This window comes from Nymphalis io, chromosome 2 (assembly GCF_905147045.1).
Source record: "Nymphalis io chromosome 2, ilAglIoxx1.1, whole genome shotgun sequence".
NCBI lineage: Eukaryota > Metazoa > Arthropoda > Insecta > Lepidoptera > Nymphalidae > Nymphalis > Nymphalis io.
This window is the reverse complement of record NC_065889.1, coordinates 11,830,163-11,848,497: the sequence shown is the minus strand read 5'-3', so window position 1 is coordinate 11,848,497 and position 18,335 is coordinate 11,830,163. Positions and strand designations below refer to the sequence as shown.

Below are 18,335 nucleotides of genomic sequence, written 5' to 3'. Positions count from 1 at the left end.
AATTTCTCGTCAAATAAATACAGACTTAAGTACGAAATAACCACTCGCAACGTGCTGCCGTTGCCAGACAACAAAGTTGAAGTAAGCAACATTCTAGTTCGTTACACATTTCAATAATAGAAGTGGCCTTGTCGGCCTAGGAGCTGCGGGCGAGGTCGTTCGGCTGGAGCTGAAGATCGGAGGAACGTGGTTCAAATTCCATATCGGGCAAGTAAAAAAATCAGGAGCAGCCCGGATTAACCGCGGAGGCACGTAAAACGGGTGGCTCAGCGCCCGATAGATCGGGAACACCGTCCGAAATCAATCAAGAGGACGTCGTAACAAATCGGAGGCAGACGTACCGTGCGCGAGGCGCTCGTAGTGGTGCAGGCGGTGCAGCGGGCGCAGCAGCAGGCAGGCGAGCGGCAGCGGCGCGGCGCGGTCGAAGGCGGCGGCGTGGCGCGCGCCCGCCCCGCCGCGCCGCCGCGCGCTCTCCGCCAGCGCCACGGCCGCGCCCGCCTGCTCCGTGTACGCCGCGAACGCCTGCGTCACATGGCCGACTGTAGGTGCGATTCGAGATATCTCGGGTGCGGGAGAGCAAACAACGCATCGGGTTAGGGTGTTCTGAAGGGTGTCTTGAAAAACTCCTAACATCTCTCGTTCATCGGAATGGTTTGGAAAGGAATTCGGCAAAGGTCGAAAAACTTACAAGATTGAGAGAAAGTCTAAAAAAACGAAAATTGAATCAAAGGAGTTATGAAGTGGCGGCCTGGAGAAGCGATGAGAACAGTGGGCAATATGATCTCCAGTGGTCTGATGACATAACGGAAATGACGGATGTTAATGGTTAGTACCGACCGTGAGAATTGGCACAAGCCGATATCCAGCAATTAATTTATGTCGAGTGAAAATGAGATTGTATGAACTATTAAAATGACTGCATACTCACGTCATATGTACTTGATAAATAATCATGTAGAAGCTCCGCAACTTTTTTGTACTCTGGTTCTTCATTACCTGAAACAAATTGTCGAACGTTGAAGGAGACAGCGGTATTATTTGTTTATCACTTTTATATAGCTCAACTCGTACATAATTAAATTGAAAACAAAATGTTATTATGAGATGGTACGCTTAGCCATATCGCGAACAGCCATATCGCAAAAAATGATTAATATGGCTAACCATATACCATATAAATAAAATATAAGCAATTTCATCTGAAAAGTTAACACCTCACTCTAAATAAACTCAAGTAGTAGTAAGAGTAAATTCTACAATTAAAAGCTATTATTATTTCTGACGTTCACTCAGTTGTAGGTTTAAGTATATTTTATCAACAGCGCTGAATATCATTATTTGCAGTGTGATATGAACAAATAATAATTATTAAAATATGGTTTGTACGAACTATCTTTTAATTATTACGGGAAATATACTAAAAAGAAAAGTGTTCAAATTTCCTTTAATTAATATGATTATTAATTAATTAAATTTCTATTCAATTATGTGATAGTAACTCATCGAATGACAGCGGCATAATTTCATATTCGTCAGCTCCATGATAATGAAAACTATATTCTTTGTATCGGCTAAAACTAAGCACTTGATAATAATAATATGAACTTTTTAGCGCATTTAGTAGACAAATATATAAATGATATGACACTACACAGTTAATCGTCTTTTATGCCGTATAATTAGCGTAACTACGATGGCATGTCCTCTACGTAAACACCAACATGCACTTTACCGTTACATTGAATCGGTAATTCGATACAAGACACATAACGATCGAGGTAAGCGAGAAACGGTCCCGCGGGTAAAGCGAGCAGTGTTTCCAGATCCATTTCTGTAAGAAACATTTCAATCTTAAAAACAAAGGAATATGACCTCATACCATTCACGTAAAGGCTTATTTACACGATCGACGATGCGTCGCCATCTTCACGTGACAGCGAAGTAACTCGTACTTTAAAGGCACATTCCGAAACACATTTCAACGAATATCTTACCGTATTCGTTGTCAAAAAGGACAAGATTTGTATGGACTTTCGTCACTATCACTACCCGGCGCTGTTTTCATATCATACATATCGCAGTTAACGTCAACGCTATCGAATAAGTAAACGACCTCGCACTACACACACAGAGGTGACATACCTTCGGCGTCGGGCGAGGCGGGCGAGGCGGGCGAGGCGGGCGAGGCGGCGGCGAGCGCGCGGTCGAGGCGGGCGAGCAGCGCGCCGGCGGGCAGCGCCAGCGGCTCCAGCGCCAGGCACGCGCGCGCCAGCGCCGCCGCCTCCGCGCCGCCCGACGAGCGGCCCAGCGAGCCCACGCGCTTCGACCACGTCTGGTGGGACATGCCGACACTTAGTACTGTGCACTTCTTAAGTATCGGACAGCTCGACGAAGGCTCGATAGAATAGGTTGGCGAACGAGCATATGGGCCAAATGATGGTAAGTGGCCAACGAGAGAAGGACGCCCATAGACATTGGCATTCTAAGTAATGTTAACTATCGCTTACATAGCCAATGCGCCACCGACCTTAGGAACTAAGATTTTATGTTCTTTGTGCCTGTAATTACACTGGCTCACTCACTCTTCAAACCGGAACACAACAATACCAATTACTGCTGTTTTGCGGAAAAATATCTGATGAGTGGGTGGTACCTAGCTTGCACAAAGCCCTACCAACAGTGGTAAAGGACACTAAGTTTAAAGTAGAACCTGTTTAACTACGGAACTACGGATAAATGTTATAGATTTTTGTCGTCGTATAAAGGACCAATATAAAATGTCATCAGGCATTACTGTCAAACATTATTCAAATTGACAGAGACTCGGTTACGATGTACGTGCTAAATAAACTGTTCTATCATTTCAAAGTGTCGGCTTTTGTATGCAATAAATAAACAACGAATGAACTCACGACGGTGACAAGTTCGAGGTCACGCTTGTACGTGCGTTCCGTCATCAGCAGTTCCTTGGCGACGTAGTACGTGATGTCTCCGCGTCGCTTCACCGTCTCGCCTGTTACCGCTACGCCAGATGATATGCTAAGACATCAAAATCGCTTTGTTTAGTAAATAATATAAAGTATAATTGTTTTACATAAATACATTTGATTGTTTACCTATTATTGTTCCGCCTCGACAAGGTGTCGCCCGCGTCGCTTTCTCCTCCGCTTAGGACATCCATGTTATGAGTCGACGCCGACACTATATTAACTGCAAAATAAATTGGAAATATCATCTACCCCTATTCGCAAATACGAAATTAAAGAAAATATATATTTTTTTCTATGTTATTAAAATATCTCAAGTATCCATATAATATCCTTAAATCAAAGTCAAGGCGAAGCTCACCGTGCACGTTTCCATTGACGGCGTCGCAGTCCCGGCGGTTGTCGAGGCGCTCGCGGTACCCGTTGGCGGCGCGCCGGTCGAGCGGCGTGGAGGCGCCGAGCGGGCCCGCCGCACTCGGCGCGGGCGACACGCACAGGCTCGCCGACGACACCGTGGGATCTTCTCCTTGGACGCTCACGTCTGTTGGCGCGAAACGCTATTACAACTTACTGCTATATTCGTGACGGAAAATATTGCAACAAAGTAAAAAAACAAACGGTCACAGAGAAGCTAAGAAGGATTTGATATCAAATTTTGTAAGAAGCGATTATTAACGAGGGATATGTAGCTTCAAGTATATAAAGAGCATACGTGAACACATATCCCAAATTTATAAAAAACGTTCATAAATTGAACGACAACGTAAATAACTAATATGTAAAACGATATTTTTGGATTAAGAACTAAAATGTGTAAACCTGTAAAAAATTAAATTATAAAAACAAAAACACTATTAAAATATAATACAAACAAAATAATACAAATCTATATGCAACGCTATTCGTAAATAAAATCACAAAACAATAACATGCCAACATATGAACACACTTACACGTATTTCCGGCTGCATTAGCGATTATTAAGGAACGAACATAAAATAAAATATGAAATAATATATAAAATTTGAATTGAAAACATCGATTTTCGTTAATTTTATTTATTTATTGTACCCCCTATCCCCCGGCCCGAGGGCCGACGTATTGCAGGGAAACAGTATACTTACAATTACATATAAATTCAAAAAGGAAGTAACATTCGAAATATTTAAAACAATTACCATAATAAAATCATATAATATTAATGAAATAACATTACAGTCTATTCTGATTGTACAATCTCAATCGAAAATTCGAAATACTTAATTACTACTATATGTTTTTTTTTATGCCAATTATTATTATTGCACTAACTAAAGAGGTCTAATAACCTCTTAATATAATAATTTAACTAAATGTCCCGTGCGTTTAATGTCACGTGCATTTTTAATTGAACAAAGTTATTCATATGTATACAATGAAAAATATTTATGTTAGTTAACAAATTTTATATAAACTAAGAGTCAGATTAAATGTTGCCATAATTATACAATAATAAAATTCTGTGCCTTAGAAGCATTAGAACAAGCATGTTTTTTTTTCTTCTAATTTTACAAGAAGCACTTATTGAACATATATGGAGTCAAATGTTTCAAATAAGATTTATTTATTTCTTTATTATTCGCGTATAGTTTATGTTACGTGCCCTGATATTTACTATTCCTAAATTGGCATTACACTGCAAAGAAATCCGTTAAAATAACGGTACATACGCCCTTATGCTTCTTACGCTCAGAATAAAATTTACTTTAGTGTTTACAATCGAAAAAAAAAAAAACATTTTTTTTTTCAATTACCAACAAAATTACAACGAATACATTCATAACATTATTCACATTATTTGTGCTATTATAAATTACAGATAAATAAAAACTTTACAACAACGTATTACTTCTATGTAGATTTCAATGCGACTATTATTAAATTTACTTAATGCTAATCCAGTTATTGTAATACACGTCTGGTCAGAAATTCGGTAAAACACGCCAAACACCTCTACAGATTATATAAACTTTGCTAAGATCAGATGCTTTAGTAAATTGTACTTAATTATTGTAATTTACTAACAAATATCATCAATCACCAATCATTAGATAAATACCGAATTAATGACCTGGCATGTTAAATACATGAATAGGGGAGTATTTGCGACGACGGTTATATGAACTAAATGTATTTTGAAGACGATTTAAGCATCCAATTATTATGATTGATCAATCGTTGATTTCAAATTTATTCAACATTTAAACAACAACATTTAACAATAAAAATTTATTCAGAATCGGTCTGCAAATGAATAGCAGTTATGAAAAGAATATGTATGACATTTAGTTGTAACATGATCTTGACGGTCGGTGACATAAGAGTTTAATTTTTTTCACATAATATGAATCATATCTGGCTGACAGTAGAAGTGACGACAAAAATTCGTGAGCAAACAAATATGGCTTATTGTTTATTAATTATAAAACATATTATATTAAAATCAAATATGGAATACATTTTATTTGTTAGTTCGTTTTTAAAGAAAAATTGTTCACAGCAATGAAGTGTTTCTTTCTTATATTAATGAGACTCTAATACAGACATGACTATATTCGAACCTACCCATGCTTTGTATTTCGATGCTTAATCATTTATAACTATTTTCACTCACATACTAAGACGAAATGGGATCGATAGTTTTGACAATAACATACCTTACTAGTACTGTTTACATTTCATTGATTAAAAATTCGAATAAAAAATCATTTTAATAAATTGTGGATAAAATTGAGCATATTTGGCACGATTACAGACATTATCGATTGCAAGTCTTATTGTACATGACGTGATGATAATAAATTAATAGTCGTTTTAGACGAATTAGTTGAGCAATAATAATTTATAAATAAAAATTAAGATCTTGGATCTCAACATAAAAATAATTTCACAGCCTTCGCACATAATATAATATTGAGAATGTTTCAGGTAACAAAGTTGTGACTACTATTATAAAATTAAAAACAAAGGCGGAATTGGACTAGAAAGCTTTAGTAATATCACTTAAATTAAGTGTTATTTTGCATTATATCAGTCTAAGGTAGAGTTAAGTGTATATATGTAATAGCTTGGAACGAAAACTGAACTCGGAATTTTGAATTACATTATTTTGGTATGCAATTAAATTTTACTTGTAATTCAATGAAACAGTTAAACCTTTTTTAGAAATTCATTAAAATTAAAAAAAATACCATAATAAATATCACTTTTATAATAAATTAATCGATCAAAAGTAGATATTTCGTCGACCAATACACATTTAACTACAGCTAATTTCTTAATAAGCTAAGGTAAGGTTTAATATCGTTTTAAAATTACACGATAATTAATAATGATCACGTTAGTCACGCTATCCGGTTGGCACTATATATTTTTTTTCTAGTTATTAAAAGTGAGAATGTAAATATTTAATTTAATAGGAATCGTAATATTGAATACGATTATAACAATTCATTGCGAAATAGAATTAAGATTTCGAAACGCTAATTAAAATCATACACGCTCGCATACCGAATAATTAACAATCATCCAACAACGGGGGAGTCTACGATGACTTGGTCTAGTGCGATCATTTAAAAATGTAGCTATTCGTTCTCGTCGTCAGAGCACAAGGGAGGGGGGAGAGTGGATACATCGAACTTTTGCTCAGGGCTATCACTCGAAGCTTGGGAATCCACGTAGTGACTGGAGTAGAAACGTTCAACATTGTTTAAACTGAAACGCTGATCAAGATCTCTAGAGAAGCGTTCTTCGTCAGCATTCCTTCGCTCGGTAGTGTGTTCATACTGAGGATAAAACTCTTGTGTTTGGAACATATCCACATCCTCGTAATGTTCGGGATAGGGGCTGCCTCTGTACTCTTCGTATTCATCCTTGTCTTGACGCAACTCTGTATCGGAATAAGCAATTGATTCTCCACGCTCAAATAAGTAACTTCCCGATTTACTTATTTTAGGAGCTCTTTTAATAGTATCAATAGGATATGCGTAATCATCAGAATCATCTTTGTCACTTGGTTCATCATAAAACATCGACCTCGATTGGTGTTGACCTGATGACTCACCTAGAGTTTTGTCATCAGATTGACGATACCCTACAGATTTCACCCTTTTAAGTGAAGATTGGCGGCTACTTTTGTTGGAATAAGAAGCTCTTGGTGGACTACCTTCTGGTACAAAAGACGGTTCTTGAGAATCAAGATAGGGATGGCGCAAACGACCCAATCGATCAAATCGTGGAAAACCCATTTCATCTTCTTCAACAGAAGATCCAAAACCTTGGAATTGAACTGGATTTATATTAACGGGAAATTTTTGATTATCATATGATACACTTTTGTATTTGGCATAGTTGACCACTTCATCATCTTCAGAGTAGCTAGTTGGCTCATTTTTAGAATCAGCTTTTGATATTTCCGATGAACCCGATTCTACTTCAGGGATGTAACTGTCAGAACATTCGGAGCTTTCCATGCGTCGAAGTGAATCGTCTACTGCTAAATATTTAGTTCCTTTAAACTTGTCACTTTCAGACGAACATTGACTTTTGGTCGAATCTTCTTCGAGTACATCCTGTATTTTTTCTTGTTTTTTACGCGTATTTGTAACTTGTTTTTTACGTCGAAAAGTTCTCATTCTTTCACGAGGATCTCGTATAACATCTAAAGAACTATCCGTGTCATTACCACTTGGTGGACTTTTTAACGAAATATTCCTAACGAGTAGTGATTTTTTCACTGGTGTCTTTTGAGGTTGAATTGGAGGAGATTCCGAACTTAGGCTGCTTGAGTAGTATGGAGAACACCTAGACAGAGGTGTTTTACCTGATCTTTCAGCAGATCTTTTCTCCTGTAATTCTCTATGAACAGACGGTATTTCTGGAACTGTTATAACCGGTAAATCTGATGACGATAAGTAATGCTCATGGAATGACCAACTCTTGGGCTTACTGCGATATTGTTGAGAAATTTTATACTCTTTGATTTGATTTTTCGAAAGCGTTTTATCATCATAGCTGGCATGTTTTGCTAATGGTTTGTAGTCAGATCTTATAAATTGACAACTCGATTCTTCTCTGATAATATTTGAGAACTCTTGACTTTGGTATCGCTCGCTATGTTTTTCTTCTTGACTGTAAAGTTGAGATGGTATATCAATATCTATTTCGGGTTGGGGTCCAAAATAGTAAGGTTTACCATAACCACTGTCTTCACTCTGACAGCGCATCGTAGTGGCTTTAGCGTGTCTATGTGTTTCTTCCTCGTAACTGAAGCTTTTTGGTGGCGTTTTGACATATCGTTCTTTTGTCAAATCTTCTGATGCTGGAAAACCTCTTAAACGTTGATCAAATCGGAGCACACCATTCGTGTGTTTTTGTAGACTACTCAAAGAACTGGAACTTGATTTGTCCGACTTATCACTGTAACTGATCGAGGAAGATTTATCGTTTTTACCTGTATATGACGCTGTTAATCTAAGTACGGGTTCTTTAGCATCCTTTTCACCATTGGTTGAAGTTAATTTTTCGTGAGGTATATTTTCCATATCATAACTCTCTTTAATTGGCGAAGCATCTTTCACGATAGTTTTATCTGATTTTGAATCTAAATCTTGTTGATCTTCACGTGCAGTAGCTACAAGTGTATGACTGGTACTTGCAGACCATTCGGATATAGATTGAGCTAAAGTAAGAGTGCTATCACTTTTTGTACCTGAACTACTGTCTACTTTTCTTGACACTGTTGTTTCCGAACTGCACAACTTATCATATTTTATGTTTTCTGAACTTTTATCGAGACTGCTACTTTTAGAACTTGCTTCGGCTTGTGAACCCATTTTTGGTAACTGTTCTGACTTTTTGCTCGAGTGCGATGTAGAATATTTTTTTATTGCAGTTTTATCAGATTTGTCACTTTTTGGAATAGACACAGCCGATATACTTTCGGATGCCGAAAGATTCGCATATTGTCTTACCGTATTGGTTCCCGTCGACCATTCAGAAATACTTAAGCAAATCGATGTGTCTTCTGAATGAGAGCTATGAGTGCATTTTTTCTGGGGTAATCCAATTTTAACAGTACCATCTAAGTCTGTACCAAAAGAACTTGTTTCTTCTTCGGAATGACTGCTATGACTACATCTCTTACATGTACTCGAACTGCCAACACTAAGTTTTGTAACAGCTCTAATTGTGTCTTCAGCATTCGTTTGTGAAAGTAAGTCATCCATGGATGTATCTGAATTATTGGAGCCAAAAGAAAACTTTTGTGCACCAACCTGTGAGAAACCTTTATCAAAATCAGGTGAAAGTGACTTATTATCGCCACCGAAGACATCATCTGTATAAAGATGTTCATCGTCATATATAGGACTATGATTAGTGGGCGATTTTTGAGGTTGACTTATAATAACTTTGTCTTCTAAATTATTTTTAACGTTAAAGGATTTAGTTTCAGCTCTTGAACAACATTTCCCCATATCTCCCATTAAGCACGTAGCTTTGCTTATGGTTCCACTTAAACAAGATTTGTCATAATTAGGCACTACGCCTTTGTTGAGACATGTAAATTCATCGTGATTATCTAAAGGTTCTACCATATAACCTGATTTATCATAAGGTATAACTTTAGGATGTTGTTGATTTTGATCAATATCTAAATTTTGATCAGACGATTTTTCTGACTTGGATTCTTGTATATCTCTTTCCAAATCATCGTCATTATTAAGAGTGTCACTGTCGTCGTCTGATCCTACTTGCCCTTTAGAGCTCTCGGACCGAATTGTTACTTTCATGGCTTGTTCTGGCTCATTACTCATATAATAAATATGCACTTTCTCAACAATGGGTGTTTCTAGTGTTCCAGATGTAAAAGAATTTAAATCTTCGTTATCACTAGACTTTTGTCTAGCTATTTCTGAACATTTAGATACTGCTTGTGGAGGTAATTCCGGCAACGGCCAGTCTTCAGATTCTTGGCTTTCGCTAGCTGAAGATTGTTTAAGCGGTGCTAATTTTTTACCATTGTTCGATTTCTTGCGCCGTTCTTCATATTTTTTTAAATCGGTTATTTCATCATTCTTCTTGATATTATTTTTTTCCAGCTCTTTTTTGGATTCCGAATACATTTCACTTATTTTGGTTTGATCTATAGGAATATCAGGCATTTCAGCAGATGTCCTTCGATCTGTATCAGATATGTAGGCGACGTTGGCATTGCTCGGTGGGTCGGAACTTAAGCTAGCTTGATGATCACTTGAGTTTAACGATTCCTCATTAATACTCTCTGATCGCGAACAAGCCTTAGTAGAATCTTCATCTGCACTAGTTTTCTCAGATGTAGTACTACGCTCTGATATTCGTGACAAAGTACGGCCAAAGTTTTGACCATAACCAATAACAACATCGGAAGTTGTAGAAGACGTTGCTGGATACAAAAAATTAACAGGAAAATCATTAAGATCATCTGTAAAATCAGCTTCCGTGGAATCTTTCGAAGTATTACTTGACAGAGGTGGATTTTTAGAGAAGGTATGAAAGTCGTCAAGTAAACGTTGATTACTGTATTCAAAAGCATCCTTATTCATTGTCAAACTTTCATAGCCTTCATGATCTTGAGGGATCCAAGCCTCTTCAATACTAGTACTATTCTCACTACCCGAAGCACCAAAGAAAGGTCGCCACGTCGGTTTTAGTTCTTCGCCGCGTCGGTACGCTTCTCCTAAAGATCCAGATGTAGATTCAGTCGTTTCAAAAGATCCCCTTGATTCAACACTTAGTGATCCCCTGGAATCCATACTTGATTTTGAAGAACTCTTTTGCTCGTCGAGTCTTCCTTTTCGCCTAGAAGATGAATCATCAACACTGAGAGATCCTTTAGAAGGTGTCGTTGTAGTGGTAGTATCCATACTAGACTTAGATGAACTTTTTTGGTCAACGTCTTTTAAAGCCCTCTTTTTCATAAGCTCTCTTTCGAATGATGATGTTATAACATTACCATCATCATCAAAATCAACAGTCATATTTTGATCTTCTTGAGATATTGTAATGGCAATTTTAGTCTTTTTAACAGTTTTTTGCAACTCTTTTTTAATATCAGAAGCTTTTGAACCGGCTGATTGACTTGATTCAGATTCTTCTATAACACATTTTCCTATTTTATCTAAAGCATTTTTTCTTTGATTGGGCCTAGAAAGCTGTTCAACAGTTTTATCAATACTTTCAGAACTTGATTCCGAATCAGTAGGAGCCTTCTGAGAATCCACCTGACCTTGTTTTTCTAAAGTTGGTGTTGGAGATTTCCTTGTACCGAACTTTGATGGACTTCTTGGACTTTCAATACGGCCAATTTCAGGCACTGGCGAAGGAGACTTAGAATTTGATTTTGAATGGTCACTTGACATAGTATGTTGAGATAACAAGTGTTCTTCACCATATTCCATTGCTTGTTTAAGCTCTTCAAGACATTCCCTATCTTTTTTATTAAGCTTTTCGATATCTTGTGATATACCCAAAGGTCTCGCAATTGAACAACTTACACTGGATTCATCATCAATTGAACTTCCTTTAATATTAGCACTTGAAGGACTCGCATCTTTTTCTATGCTGGTCCAGGATGTTGACTCTGAACTTCGTGAACGCTCTGCACTTAGTTTAAGCAATTCTCCACGCCTAGATTTTGCAGATAATAATACTTTCTGTTCATTTTTCTGATCTGATGGTGATATGTCATTTACGCTACCAGAGCTTCCTGTATAATCTCCTGACTCTGATTTATGTCCCGATTTAGTAATATTAGAATCAATAAATGGTATATTTTCAATAGTTGGACTATTTTCTTGAGGCGGAGTAACAATAATTTTATTTTTATTTTTGAACTTTAATGCTAAATCTGTAGATTTAGGAATCTCTTTAATTTTATCATCATTTTCAGCATCATTTTCTATTAATAATTGAGACATTGATTCATTCTTTAGAAATTCAACTAAGCTTGCCGATGATTCTTCAAATGTACTCTGAGCTTCTAAGGCTTTTATGCTCTTACTTGTGTCTGAATGAGGTAGTTCTGTATCAGCTGTGAATTCATCATAATCTGCAGTCAATCCAGAACCAGTATCATCACTTTTTTGAAGATGCAATTTAGTTATTTTCTCTTTTTTAGATGCTTGATCTTGATCTGATGAGCTGTCAGCATCTATGTAGGGAAGTGAAATACCTAACATATTACTTTCATCTGACATTTTTAATTCACTTACTTCAGTAATTGATTCTTCTTCACTGGTTAAACGTGTCATTTCTGTTTTTTTAGTTTCAGTTTGTTGAATATCTTGATTGCTTTTACTTTGATAAAGTTCTGATTGTTTTTGTTTATTATATATTTCTATTTTCCTGCGTTCCATTATTACTGTTTGAGTATCATTTTCAATAACAGTATGTTGTGAACTAGTTATCCACTCAATTGAAGAATCATCTTCAGTCTTTTCCTTATAACTGTGCGTAGGAGAAGTTTCTTTGGTTTCATAGTCTTGTGAAATGGTATCAATTTCTTCTTTGACAGTTGAGTGAACATCAACTGTAACAACTTCCTGCTTAAAATGTTTATCGGTAATGGGTTCATGTATAGATGCTGGAGTAACATAATTTCTATCCAAACTTTTGGATTTGACTTTTGCCTCAAAGTGTGGATCAACATTTCTCTCGAGACTTTTTGATTTTATACTTGGATGAACTTTCTGATAAACTACTTTTCCTTCTATTTGTTGTTTAATCTCTTGTTTTTTTGACAGAGTTTTGGGCGATTTTTGTAGACTTGCCAAATCATCAAATTTGTCTTCTAATGATTGGCTCGTTTTGTCTTCCATGCTTTTATTAATTTTGCTATTTGTTTTCGTCGTCTTTTGATCCTCGAAGCTTCTACTTATCTTTCCAGCTAGTTTATTATCAAGTTTTTTTGGTGATTTAGCAATAAATACATGATCCTCTGCTTTGCTATTTATTTTAGTTTCAATAATAATTTTATCACCTTCTGTCTTGACCAAAATTTTATCTTCTGGGGGCGGAAAAGGTGGTATTGTATCTTTTACAGGACTTATTAAAGTTTTAGTTTGTTTTAAAGCTGCTTCAAACAACATTTGCTGTTTTTCTTTACGCTTTGCAATTTCTGTGTCACTATCCTCTTGAGACTTTGTTCTTTCTTTACTTCCTCCACGTTTCACTTCCATTTTCTCTAAAGATTTAGATTTTTCTTTTGAGACTCTTTTTGCAGCTTGATCCAACTCTTGACTTTTGGCTCTAGCGATATCCAAAGGAGGAACAGTTAAGAAATCAGGTCTTTCTTTAAGGGAAGATGGCAATGATTTTTGAGTCTGAAGAGCTTTAACTTTAGTAGCATTAGTATCTAGAGATCCTGCTTTATTTAATTTATGATTAGTTTTTTGTTTATCGTCAGGCTTTGGTTTAAGTGTCAATTTCTTTTTCTCTTTGCGTTTTATTCTTTCAATATCGGGTACTATTTGATCTTCACTTAAATCAGATAATTTCCGTATACTTCCTCTTGGGGAATTTAAAGAAGATGTTGGTGATCTTGAAGGTGACTTAGATAATGGAGACCGTGATATAGGCGACCGAGCAATCGGTGACCTCGATGGTGATTTAGCTTTCGATAATATTTTACTTAAATCATATTGCCGTTTGAAGGAACGAGGCCTTCGTTGTTCAACTAATTCTTCTAACAATTTCATTTCTTCATTATCAATTAAAGCTGGCTTGGGCGGTAATGCTTCTGCTGTATTTTCTTCTTCTTCATCAATTTTATCAATTATCTCTTTTTTAATAACAGTCGTTTTAGCCATCTTGTCTTCCATCAGTGATTTCTCTTCTAAAATATCTCCTTCTTCATTAATATCTTCCACGGTGTCATCTTTTGAGGAAAATGCATTCATTGGTGGTAATCTATGTAGTTGTATTACAGGTGTGTCTAAACTTTTAGCCCTACGACTCGATGTTGGCGATTCTTGAGTAGCTTTTTGTCGTTGTAAAGAAAATACAGAGCCTTCCGAAAGATTTAATCTAGCATGAGCAAAGAGTATAGGAGTGCCACCTGTTTTGCGAAGCATTGGTGAAATTAACTCATCGCGTAAACTTTTTTTTATATCAAGTCTTGTTAATTCTTTTTTCTCGGCTTGTAAGGATTCAATTTTTTCTTCCGATTGAGTACGAGGTCCAGTCACTTTTTGAATTTCCATGTCCACTAACAGTTCATCATCAGATTTTAAAAATTCAGTACTTTCGAGAATGGGAGACGGAATATTTTCATTGTACTCCCAAGTAGAACTTTCCTTACTGACTTGTTTTAATTCTGGTGCCTTTGTTACAATGTCATCTTCAGAGCTCGGAATAGAAATCGACCGCTCAGAAATTCGCCTTAATTCAGTGGCAGTCCCAGTAACACTATCGAGTACCTGTGGATTATATTTTGCTTCCAATTCAGCTAATTTACGACATTGCGGTGGTGATCCTTCGATTTCTGTTGAACTCATTGTTTGGCCTCTGTGCCAAGCCCCTGAAGTAATTTTATCATACTCGAGCTGTAGTATTGGCTCTAAGTCTTTACGAGATTGTGGTGGAGAAAATTCTAACTTTGGCGCTGCTTCCGTAGTACCGAACACATCATCCGAATCAACGCTTTCGTCGTCTGATGAAAAAGAAGTAATTCTTATTTTATTATTACTTTTGCTTTTAACCTTTGCACCAACACCTTTTTTACCAGTTCCACGGCCTTTCGGCATTCTTTTAGTGGGCAACTTTTCCGATTTTGACTTAATATCTGCACGTAATTTTTCAGCAGCAGTAAGAGGCTTCGGATCTTTACAAATAGGCGGTTGTTGAACATTACGCCCGTTTATAGCAAATTTTATGTCGTGTGGATATTGAGGCTCCTGCCTCATACTGTCTGTTTTAGAGCTTGTAGCTGAATCACTTTCAATCTGACTCAATTTAGAGTTTAACGTTTCAAGCAAAGCAGAATCTAACGATTTAGTTATATCCCTTTTCGGACTTGGTAAATGTTGTAACTGCCCGCTTTTATCTACTTCTAAGGTAATAGGATCAACTTTCGACAAATCTATATTTTGAGTAAACAAGAAATCGCGATTTTCGACGTCCAAAAATTTAGAGACATGGTCGGTTTGAATACTATTTCTTGGTGATTTTGGTGACTTTGGCGATTTTGGCGACTTTGGTGATTTTGGCGACTTCGGAGACTTTGGCGATTTCGGTGATTTAGGAGATTTGGGTGAGCGAGGAGATTTTGGATGATCGTGATATTTACATCTAGGATGTGCATTTACAATATGACGACCATTTTGGGGTGGCAAAGTTATTATGTCGGGTGGCACCCTTTTATCATCAAGGGGAGAGGGAGCAGTCCCATTCATTACGTGTCTTTTATGTAAGACGTAAGGAATATCATAACTATCATCAGTGACTTTTTTATTATCATTGAAACCTGCTTTAAAGGCATCGAATTCTTTAAAGTAATTTTGCGGTAAATCAAATAATGGTCGGATAATCTCGGAATGTCTGGCAGGTAGTTCAAAATGAGATCGCTTAGTTGCTATTGGTGGAGCGCTTGGTATTTGTCGAAAGATGTAATCTTCATCACTTGATTCTGCAGGAGTTAAATCTATAGATTTTTGATGCATAAGCACATGTCTTCTCGAATTTACACTACTGAATCGTGGTCTATTGGCTAAGCTATTAGGATCGCTCTTTGTTCTTTCGACGGTAGGATGAATATATGGAACAGCGGTATCTGCAAGACGGCTGCTAGAACTTGTATCTAGTATGAGCTTGGGATTATATTCATCAAAGTGAGTCTTGGCCATAAGTTCTTCTTTCAGGTTTTCTTTTCGTACAATATGTGTATGAACTTTGCCACGCATAGATTTGTCAAATTCAGATTGAAGAATTGATGAAGTACCTGTCTGTATAGCAGCTGATTTAGCTCTGTTTTTAGCGTACTCAATACTATCCATTGCTGGCAAAACACGCACATTAACGTCAGATTCATTTGATGATTCTTTAACCAAATGAGAGGGCTGATTTTCTTTACTTATTGATCTAGTCAACGATTCAATTTTTTCTTTGTCAAAACTAAATACCGTATCTGATGAACGTCGTCTTTGGTAATTTTGTATTTTAGTGGATCTATTATGATCAATTTCTGTTTCTAGGCCGGCAATTTTCTCAGGCCATATATGGGTTGTGCGTGGTTGCATGTCTTCTTCTTCAGTTGAAAATTCATCACTTTTCTTAATTGGACTTGAATCGGAATATTGTGCATATTGATCTAGTTCTACATTTTGTAAGCTAGTAGAGTGCATATGAGTAATTTCTTTATGCTTATTATTGCTAGGAAATGTGGAATATGGTGTTGGAATATGGTAGTAATTAGGTGAAGTAACCAAATTTGCTATAAGATCTTCATGAGATTTATCGAATAATGTTTTTTCTCTATATTCCGGTTTCTCCATGCCAATAAACGTCGATTGAGTATCATAGAAATCTTTACCAGAATCAGGGCTAGAAGAAGGGGAAATAGGTTCAAAAGGATCTATATACGCATTTTGTATACTTGTAACACTACGACGCCTGATACTTAAATCGTCGGGTTCATAGAGATTCTTTTTACAGTCATAATAATCTGACTTAGAATCTTGACTTGAAGTTCTTGAACCGGACCTATCAGAACTTTTGCTTTTAAGAGTCTCTCGTGATTTTTTACTATCCGTATGATAAACACTATCGCGTGACTTTTTACTAGATTCGGCGCTACTTTTGGATAGTTTCGAGTCGTAAATATCACTTTTTGATTCTTGACTAGACGTACGAGATCCTAGAGCGCGCTTGATTTCTTTATAAAAGTTACCGTCGGATCGAACCGAGAGCTTCTCTCGAGGAAGTATTCTCGGATCGTCAATGAGGAACGGATCCAATGGTAAATCGTTATCACTTTTATATTTGATCCCCGAATTATTTAAATCTACCTCCCCGTCCTCGGTCTCGGACAGGTGAGAGAGCGACTGATCGTCGTCCGAGGGCAAGTCGTTGCCAGAGTCGAGCGAGCAAGAGCGAGTGCGCGTGACCGCCGAGCGCGACAGCGAGCGCACGCGCGCGTAACGCCGTCTCTCCGAGCACTCGTCATCCGATCGCTCGATGACCTCGTAGCTATCGTGCGAGATGTCGTCCTGTGAGCCGCTACGAGCGAAAGTCGGCAAGTCGAGCCGCGGCTCGCTGATCGCACCCGGGAAGCTGGACGAGTAAGTGCGGCCTATCATCTCCCTCTGCGAATCGATCGAGCCTCCCCCGGCGAGAACGAAAGCGAGCGTGCGTGCGTCGTCGTAGCGCGTGATGGGCGAGTCGATGCGACGCGCGAGCGGCGGGCGGTACGCATCGAGGTCGGCGAGCATGCTGCGCGTGTCGGGCACGCGTCGCCGGGCGCGGCCCGCCTCATCGAAGCTGAAGTCGCGCAGGTTGCGACAGCTGGCGCTGCGACGCCAGAGCGTGCGTCGCGGCGGAGGCTCGGCCAGCTCGTCCTGCTCGTCCAGCACCAGAGAGGCGGCCGAGCGCGACGAGCGCGTGGACGGGCACGCCGAGTAGATGTTGCTCTGCGAGAGCTCATACTCGAGCCGCTCCGAGGACTTGTTGAAGCTGGAGGACTGCTTAGCGAGCACGAAGTCCGGGTAGACGCTAGGGGGCGGGGAGTCTGCGGCGAGGCGCGTGGCAGTGTGTGTGTGGGTGTGGGTGTGTGTGCGAGTGGCCGTGTGCGTGTGGGTGTGGGTGAGCGTGGGCGCGCTCTGACCTGGCGTGTGCGGGCGCGGCCCACGAGGCGGCGGAGTGGGAGCGCGCGCGCGCCCACTGTCCTCCGCATCCGTTATCCACGTACTCTCCGGAGATGTCTACGGGTGACACGGTCAATTGTTAATCATTTATATTACGATTAAACATATTACAATTCTATGTGTAATCAGTTTCAATAATTAAGTTTTAAAAAGTTTGAATTAATTAAAAATATCCAAATATCTTACCAACGGTGTCGTCATCTGATGAGGCGGAAGCGAATCCTCCATGGGATGATGATTGACCTCGGCATGGGTCACTACTTCTGGACCCGCCTGCCATAACACAGCCATATTACAATTATCATATAAAAGCACCAGAGACTCAGATACGAAGTCAAAATGTAATGTGCTATAATAATGGTATGTGCATTATGGTGTACATCTCAATATAAGAGCAGATTCTCAATAATTT

The 18,335-nt window shown here is 38.2% G+C and overlaps 1 protein-coding gene across 5 annotated transcripts in view; it reads right to left on the bottom strand.

The window, feature by feature from the left end:
- Positions 1-18,335, bottom strand: part of LOC126776355 (FERM, ARHGEF and pleckstrin domain-containing protein 1) — a 61,007-nt gene that overhangs the window by 9,520 nt on the left and 33,152 nt on the right. For 3 of the 5 annotated variants that reach the window (XR_007669944.1, XM_050498820.1, XM_050498828.1), the window contains 8 exons: positions 18,110-18,196; positions 17,884-17,980; positions 3,349-3,528; positions 3,117-3,210; positions 2,913-3,039; positions 2,143-2,332; positions 929-996; positions 342-522 (listed from right to left, as the gene is read on the bottom strand). Coding sequence is in view for 2 of the 5 variants with exons in the window: in XM_050498820.1 (XP_050354777.1) it covers positions 342-522; positions 929-996; positions 2,143-2,332; positions 2,913-3,039; positions 3,117-3,210; positions 3,349-3,528; positions 17,884-17,980; positions 18,110-18,196 (1,024 nt within the window). In the remaining 3 variants the exon portion in view is untranslated. Of the gene's footprint in view, positions 1-341; positions 523-928; positions 997-2,142; positions 2,333-2,912; positions 3,040-3,116; positions 3,211-3,348; positions 3,529-17,883; positions 17,981-18,109; positions 18,197-18,335 lie in introns of those variants that run through there. The other 2 variants (XR_007669945.1, XR_007669946.1) reach the window with 1 other exon arrangement.